Source organism: Arachis hypogaea, chromosome 17 (assembly GCF_003086295.3).
Source record: "Arachis hypogaea cultivar Tifrunner chromosome 17, arahy.Tifrunner.gnm2.J5K5, whole genome shotgun sequence".
NCBI lineage: Eukaryota > Viridiplantae > Streptophyta > Magnoliopsida > Fabales > Fabaceae > Arachis > Arachis hypogaea.
The window spans coordinates 18194164-18203435 of NC_092052.1; the positions used below are offsets into that span (position 1 = coordinate 18194164).

Below are 9272 nucleotides of genomic sequence, written 5' to 3' on the forward strand. Positions count from 1 at the left end.
CAGTTCCCTCTCATCACCAGGTGGATTGATCTCAACCACACTCTCACTGCTACCATCAGACACCACATCGTCATCAATGATTTCAGGGTTGGCATCAATGGGGTGATCAAAATAGAGATGGACAGTGTTGTCATTTTTAATTGCACTCTCACACATCCTCATCACTTCAGCATCTATCCTAAGCACTCTAAGACCCTTACCTAATTCGAAACCAGATTCTAGCCAATACGCCTCATTATATCCAGGGTAACCCAGGTCTAAAAATAACCCCTCAACAAAAAATAAATTACATGTCTCCACATTCACCCTGTGTATCTCAGTTACTAAACCCCCTTCGTATATCACATTCCCATCTCTAACCCTTTTCAAGCAACCCATGTGATGATATACAAACGTAACTACACAATCCATCTAAGAAATAGTAGAGAGAAGATACAATAAATAAATAGGATGTCACCAGCAAACAAAATAAACCAGAACTTAAACAAAGATCATGAAGCAGAACGTACCTCTTCGTAGGGTTGCTCCTTGCGAAGAATGGTGATCCAACGATGCCACTTGAAAACCGTTACCCTTGATTCGACAATGTCTCTCACCTAGTATCGTTCTTCTTCGCGCCAAGCTTCCAGAGCAACGTCTCTCCTTCTCTACGTGACCTTTGAATTTCACTAGTAGTGACACACTAACCACATTAACTCAGTAACTAGTAACAACATTTGCTAATTGGGTTTTAGGGCAAAATTAAATTGGGAAAAAACCAATATTCAATTAGGTTAACTTAATTTCCAGGTAGGCTAAGCATAATTTTAATTAAAAATTCAATCTAATATAAAACTGATATTGTCAGCAAAAATCGGCGTCCACGTAAGCATCGTACTCACCGGAGCTATGATCCGGCAAGCACGTGGACACGTTTGGCAAAAATTTTAATCATTCAGGTACCTTTTTGTCAATAATAATAGTTAAGTACCAAAATATCAGCGTTTGAATCTTTGGGGAACCGAATTGGACATTACCTCTTCTTCACTAGTATTTACTAATGTGGTTTGAAGTTTTGTATTGTGGACGGTTCTGTTTCCTTCAGTAATAGTGACTGGCTGACTGCTATATACGTCAACAAAATAAAGAAAAAAAAATTGTGACTCGTATTCTTTATTTGTGTCATTTAGAATTCAGAGAGAAAAAAAAAGGATCAAGGATGTTGGATATTATGTTCTCATGGACTCTCCATGATGTTCTGAACCACAAGCTCTACAAAGACAAGGTCTTTTTTATTATTATTGTTTTATGTTCAATATTCTTTAGCCTTTGATATTCTTACATTATTCTTTTTATTTATTTAGTAAGTTTTCTGTTTTTGTTCTGTTTTTAAATTTTTAACATAGTGAGGAAACAAAATGTAGAATTGAAAGAGTGCTGTTCTTCATAAGTACAAAGTTGCTCCTGTATTTTTAATCACAAATTCGCAAACTAATTGTATTCTTAATTTCAACTTCTCTTCAAAAAGATTAATACAAGCATTGCTTTTCTGCTGTAAGTAGATAATGAAATTTCTTAGCAAGAAGGGAAGCACTACAACTTTGTAATATAATAGTTATAGTTATATATTATGCCTCAAATGATGTTAATCTTATTATCTATTTTGGTTGCACTTTCTATTCCATTTTGATCTTCTAGGAGATAAAATGTTTTTCTTCACAGGTTCAGAAGATTCCACTCTCACTCTCCTCAACAAAAGAGTACTTGAACTCATTTATTTTCCCACTGATTGAGGAAACTCACAGTGATCTGTGCTCAGGAATAGAAGGTGTTTCTCAAGCTCCATTTTGTGAGGTCATGACGATTCAAAGGTCCAGGGACTTCAAACCTCCCAAGGCCTTGTTCTATAAAATGAGAGTAAAGAAGGTCACTGAAGAAGTTCAAAATGTTGAGAAATATGAACCTGAATTTGGAGACATTGTTGCTTTCACAGATGTTAGACCAAAAGGGATATATGACTTGAACAGGCCTAAAATGCAATACCATATTGCTTATATTTGTGGATCAGAAGATGAATTTACTGATGAGATTGATGTACTTTCATCTAAATGCTTGGATATGGATTCTGAATTTTCCGGGAATATTAACGAAACACAAAAGCTCTATGTTGTATATTTGTTGAACACGACCACAAATATTCGCATTTGGCGAGCACTGAATGTTGATGAAAAGATAAACATTATTGAAAAAGTTCGGCAGCATGAGCCTAATTCAAATGTAAGTTAAGTGTTATTTAAAAAGCATATTGATGCTAGCTGCAAATGGAAACATTTTCTACATGAGACTCATTTTATAAATGTTCATGCATTGATCTCTGATTTCGATATGCTGCTAATTTTGTTGAATCTATTTGATTTCTTATTTTTATTTCCAATGGTTATACCATATTTTACAGATTGAAGAAGTCTATCAGATTTTTTGCTGTTATGGAGAAAACATGACTCAGTCTCCAGCTCAATCTTCAGCACAAAGCATAATCCGTGCTCAGAATCTGAATGAATCTCAAAGAGATTCTGTTCTAAGCTGTGTTGCTATGAGCAAATGCCATTACAGTCATAATGTTAAACTTATATGGGGCCCCCGGGAACCGGCAAAACAAAGACTGTTGCTTGCTTGTTATATTCATTGCTCCGGGCGAAGATCAGAACATTGACATGTGCTCCAACTAATAATGCAGTGTTGACCGTGGCATCTCGCCTGCATAGTTTGTTTAAGCAGTCACAGAAGTTTGATACTTATGGCCTTGGTAACATTTTGCTATTTGGCAACAAAAACAGAATGAAAGTGGACAATTTTCCCGGTCTTGAAGATGTGTTTCTTGATTATAGAGTGGAAGAGCTTTTAAAGTGTTTTATGCCATTAACCGGGTGGAAACATCACTTGGAACTTATGATCAAGTTACTGAAGAACCCCAATCAACAATATAGGTGTGAACTGAATGATAAGGAGGATCTAATGTCATTGGAAGAATTTGCTAAGAAAAGTGACAGCAATGTAAAACGTGCATATTCTTCATACAAGAGAAAAGTGAAGAGTTCTAACCTTTTGACATTTGAGCAATTTGTCGAGAAGAAATTCGATGGCATTGTAGAGTCTTACAATTTGTATGTTGAAGATAAAAAGATGAGTACCTCTGGTATGACAATGGAGCAATTTGTGAAGCAAAGGTTCAGTTACATTGGAGGTAAGCTCAAGTTGTTCATGAAAGCCTTGTATACTCACCTACCAACATCTATGATTTCAATCAAAGTGGTAAAGAAAATGTTGAACGCTCTGGATTTGTTGAAATCTCTGGAAATTTTGCTGCGCAATACCAAGTTCAAACGAGACTTTCATCAATGTAAAGATGGAAAAAGCCTACAAAGCATACTAAGTTCACTATCACGTTCAATTTCGCTTCCTTGGAAGACAAGCAAAGATGGCGTGTCAATGTTTTGCATTGAGAAAGCATGCTTAGTATTTTGTACTGCATCAAGTTCTTCTAAACTGCATACTCAAAAAGTGGACATGTTCCGGTTTGTAGTTATTGATGAAGCAGCACAGCTGCGAGAATGTGAATCAGCAATTCCATTGCAACTTCCTGCTCTTCAACATGCTGTTCTCATAGGTGATGAAAGACAGCTTCCTGCATTGGTTAAAAGCAAGGTACTTTGGTTGCTCAAGCACTAAAATATAGGGAAAAAGAGTTGTTTACTTGATTACCATATATGAAATTAGGTCACAAAAATGTGAGTTTGGTTTAGATTCTGAAATCTTTTAAAGGAAACTTTTTGATGCACAAACATCCCGTGTTAACGCAGGATCCGGGAAAGGGCCACACCTAAAGGATGTAATGTACACAGCTTAACCTAATAATTATATCGGTAGTTGTTTCCATGTGATGGTTTATCAGCGGCTAAGAGAAGGGGGATTGAATCTTAGCCCCTTTTTCACTTAGTAACTCTTGCTGTCCTTTAGAACACTTGAGGAGATATTTATTGTTTTTGTCTCGTGCCTAGCCAAGAGACTTTTTCGTTTTATCTCGTGGCCAGCCACGAGATATTTTCAGTTTTGTCTCCTTTGCAGCAGAATCAGAAATGAAGTATAAGAGAGAGAAAATTACACTAAGATATATCTTGGTTCAGCTGTTAAGTGCAATGCAGCCTACATCCAGTCTCCATTACAATGATGATAGAATTTCATTATAATTATCCTTGATTACAAACACCAATTCTCTCTAAGAACTACCATTCCTATCCGGGACAAGTCCAGAATCTAAACCCCAATCCTGAACTTGACTTGGTTACAGCCAAGCTTTCAACTGCTAAGTGCTAACCCAACTTGCAAGGGGATTCTTACAGAATCATGAAACACAACACAGATGTACAAAGGACCTCTAAGGACATCTATGGCTTTTTATTTTAATTTTGTATACTCTGCCTTTTTCCGCTCTATGACTTTTTCTTACAAACATCACTGTTTGCTTTTTTCAATGAGACTCAAGACAGACAAAATTAAACAGAAAATTACAAAATAAAAAATATTGAAGGAGAAGAACATATGTTAGCTTAGGTAGCTATAGAAACACTGTGTTTTCACTCTTTTTCTTACTTCAAGCTCTGGCTGTTCTCCCTTATTTATAGAGGGGGAAGCCTCCACGGTTGAAACCAAATGAACTAAGCTAAACTTCTTCTTCTTCATGCAAAACCGGTTCGGCCAGAGAGAGATGAGATAACCGAATGCTAAAACCAACATGCAATTACCTCTGAGTCTTCCCTTTACACCAAGTTTCATCAATCCGAGCCATCTAACTTGACTTACACTCCAAGTAGGATTCTTAGCCCTTGATGCTTCTTGATGCATGACAGTTCTTCCTGCTTCACTTTTGCTTCCTCCTTCACGTACCCTTCTTAGCTACCTTCTGTGATGAGTGAACACAAAGCAGAGACGAGCCATGCCTTTGAGATCTTCTTCCTCTGACCGAAATCTTCTTCTTCCATTTTTGGTATGGAGAGGTTGAGCTTACTTCACCAAATCTTACCTCCTTTGGTGAAGATCTCAGCCACAACATACTTTTTTTTTCTTTTTCTTGCCATCATTATAATGGTCTTGTTACTTGCTTCTTCTTCTCTTCGGTAGCTTGCCAATTGTCATAGCTTTCATGCTTTTTCTGTGAAGTGACCGAGAGTGAGAAGAGAGAGTAGAGAGAGAAGAAAGAGAAAGAAGAAAAGCATTCAATGGATTTGAACAAATGAATTAAACTAAATTAATTTTCTTCCTTTTTTGTTTTAGGTAGCGTGTAGCATTGATGATCACAATCAAATCAAATGCTAATTTCTCTCTCATGATTCCAATGCATTAATGATAATTGAATTAAATTTGGAATCCATCACATAAGAGAGATCCGTTGGAAGCAAGAAGCCTTTGCTTTCTCTCTTTTCTTCATTTCGGACCAACCTTAATGGTCTTGGGGCAAAACATTTTGGGCTAGTTCAACTTAATTCTGGCACAATTAACCACAAATTGATTCAGCCATAATACTTAAACATTTTGAACAAGGCTTGCAATTTTTCTTTTCTTTTCGACCCAAGTAACATAACCATAAATTCAGCCACCATAATCACAACAATTTAATATCAAGACTGAGTATATGGATTCATGTTGGGCTAGCCAATTTCTTCGGCCCAATCAACAGATTATGCATCACAAAAATTATTAATTAGTAAATGCACATTAAAGCTCAAATTAATAATTTTACAATTAATTATGTTAATAATGTTTGATCATCATCAATTTAATTTGGAGTTTTCAAACTCATCACCATAATTTGAACCCGTGTTTAAAATACCCTAACCAAGTAGTTTTGCTTGTTTAATCTTTTTAAATATTCTAGTAGATACTCCTTTGGTTTAGTAACTTAGTTGTTTTGAATTTTGTTTATTATTGAAGATCATTATCTAATATGTTAATTGATCAAATTTTAGATAGCTGAGAAGGCTGAATTTGGAAGAAGTTTGTTTGAGAGATTGGTGTTGTTGGGAAAAGAGAGGCACATGCTTAATATTCAGTATAGGATGCATCCATCAATTAGCAAATTCCCAAGTGAAGAGTTCTATGATAAGCAACTTGCTGATGCATCCATTGTCAAATTAACAAGCTACAATAAGCAATTCCTTAAAGGGAAAATGTATAGCTCCTACTCTTTCATCAACATATCAAGGGGTAAAGAGCAGTCTAATCATGATCATAGTTTGAAGAACATTGCTGAGGCTGCTGCTGTCTCAGAGATTATTCAAAGACTTAGAAAAGGTTCGTTTATCTTTCTCATCATTTGTAATTAAGCTTGAATAGTTTTTTAGTCCCCATAAATACAGGTCATTTTTATTTTAATCTCCATAAAAGTTTTGCCATGATATTGTTACCTCTTTTTTCTTAAAATGTGTTTAGTCTTACCATGTCATTAGAAATTATAGATATTTTTTAAAAAAATAATGAGAGTCCTAACTCATCTTTTTAATTATCTTTTTAATTTCTAAATAAAAAAGTTTTAATTTTTTTTATCTTTTTGATATTTTTGAAAAATAAGATATATATTTGAATTTTTACTCATTTAAGTATTAGGAGGATAATTAAGAGATTGGATTAAAACTCTTAGTTATTACTCTATTTTAAAATATTTATTTAGTTCATTCAAATATCAAGAACATTATTTTTTATCTATCCCAATATTTCCTAAATTTTCTTGATTATTTATAATATCTTAATTTAATATGAAGTTTAGATGATAGGAACCAAGGAACTTACCTATAGAAAAATGAGAAACCAACACCAACCAAAACTTTTAATGGGACCAAAATAATTTTGAAACATTTAAACACACAATTATAGGGAATAAAAACATAGTTAAACCTAATATATATATATGATAGGGTAAAGTATATTTTTTTGTCCCTGAAGTTTAGCAAATATTTCAAAAATACCCTTAAGTTTTATTTTGTTTCAATTTTGTCCTAAAAGTTTTCGATTTGCATCAAATATACCCTTAACGGCTAAATTTTCAAAAAAATTAAGACCAATCTAACAATAATGTATAAAAACTATGCTTAATTTGCTTGTATTGAGGGTTGTTCTTATGAAATTGTTGTTGAATCGGTCTTAAATTTTTTGAAAAATTAGCCGTTCGGGGTATATTTGATGCAAATCGAAAACTTTTAGGACAAAATTGAAACAAAATAAAACTTAGGGGTATTTTTGAAACTTTTGTCAAACTTTAGGAACGAAAAATATACTTTACCCTATATGATATTATTTCTTTTCCCTCTCTTGCCAGAATTTTTGACAAGAAGAAAGAAAGTTAGCATAGGAATCATATCTCCATACAATGGTCAAGTACATGAAATCCAGAAGACCATAAAGCAATACATTTCAGACAGTGATCCTAACTTCTCTGTGAGTGTTCGTTCTGTTGATGGTTTTCAAGGTGGTGAAGAAGACATAATTATAATATCAACTGTGAGATCCAATGGTGTTGGAAATATTGGTTTTCTTTCAAATAGACAAAGAACAAATGTTGCATTGACAAGGGCTAGGTATGCCACTATTAAAAGATAGTTGTTTTTGCTGACATGATGTTACATGATTAGATCTACGTGCAAAAGTTAAATTAAATTCTATTATATAACTGAAAATAACCAACTTTATTAATTGTGTGCATTTTTGTAATTTAAGATTTCATACACTAAGAAAAATGTACCTACATGAATCCATTATATACTGTAGATATATGTTATGATCATGCTCTAAATGGTGAGATTTAGTTCGTTTTTGTTGAAAAACTTTTGGTTTGGTTTTATGCACAGATATTGCCTTTGGATATTAGGAAATGCATCAACTTTGATAAACCGTAACAGTGTATGGAGGGAACTGGTTCTTGATGCTAAGGAAAGAAACTGCTTTTACAATGCTTATGAGGATGAGAAACTGGCTCGGGCCATTGAGAATTCCTTGTGGGACCTTGAACTTGATTCACTGGAGGCACCATTCAAGAAACTAAGTTTATGGGACAATTCTAATACAGCTTCTACTTCCTTTAGGTATGTGGAATCTTATAACTTGCTAACTTTATATGTATGTTCATTTGAATATAAATTAATGTATATCATTATAAGTTAGTTTTCAACATGGGCCCATATGAAATTTGAATTATTAATACTTATGCCTGGACAAAATTAATTAGAAACATATTTTGGTTAGTATTTTGTATTGCATTGAATTAACATATTTTTGTAAATCTTATATTGTTGTAAAAAAATGTAACAAATTAATATAAAAAACAGATTTTAGAGAACACATTGTATTTTTCGGTTGTTTATTTTATAATGGTGGATTGTAATTTTTGTGAGGTTCTCTTTGGGCAGAGCACATAAACCAAGATTGATGTATAAAATCAAAACATGAAGACATTGAATCACATGTTTATGCAATGCCATGGAACATGCCATATTGCCATCCCTAAAGACCTTTGTTGAGTTTTGAACTTGTGATCAAGAAGCAAAGAAGCAAATCAACCTCATGAGTTTTTGTCATCCATGCATGCTGGCAATGGCAATACTGTAATTGTATTTTGAACATAACTTACCCTTACCATGCGTATTCTACCATGATTTACTAATTTTTGGTGGATTATGCTAAAGATTATTTAGAAATGCAATTTATCCTTGCATTTTTTTTTTTACTTTTTAAGGGATGAAATACAAGCTACATGTATTAAGATTATATGGCGAAATTTGGTGAATTTTATTATTAATTATTCATTGTATGAATTGTATGCTTTATACTTTAGTATCTCTATAACTCTATTCGTCATATATTTTGTTGGAATAATTTTGGACTCATTTCGCAAATAATATAAGGTATTTATTCTTATGAAATTATCTATATGTAAAAATATAAATATATGATATTAATTTTTTTCTTGGTTAGTGATATTGAAATATTGCAAGTTAGATTCATTGTTGGACTTGCATGAATACAATGAAGGTATTATGTATAAGTAATTGAAATTCACATGCAGATCTCTTTATGTAAAATTAGTAGTTAAGAAATGATAATTTAGTCAAATTTATTAAATTATCTAACAATTTTTAATTATCAATTTTATATAAAAAATAACTGCATTGAATTTTCCGCTTTTTAATTTTATTATGGAGAATAGATTGGTGCAGGACAGCAATATGGAGAGCATGCGTATTTTA

General features: G+C 33.2%; 1 protein-coding gene across 1 annotated transcript; it reads left to right on the forward strand.

Annotated features, from left to right (window-relative positions):
• The first annotated feature begins 2458 nt into the window (after positions 1 to 2458).
• On the forward strand, positions 2459 to 8653 carry LOC112766038 (probable helicase MAGATAMA 3). The gene is made up of 5 exons (XM_029294723.2): positions 2459 to 3684; positions 6003 to 6327; positions 7349 to 7607; positions 7878 to 8111; positions 8436 to 8653. Exons 1-5 carry the CDS (start codon positions 2611 to 2613, stop codon positions 8473 to 8475), a joined length of 1932 nt encoding a protein of 643 aa, XP_029150556.2. The 5' UTR covers positions 2459 to 2610; the 3' UTR covers positions 8476 to 8653.
• Positions 8654 to 9272: the final 619 nt, after the last annotated feature.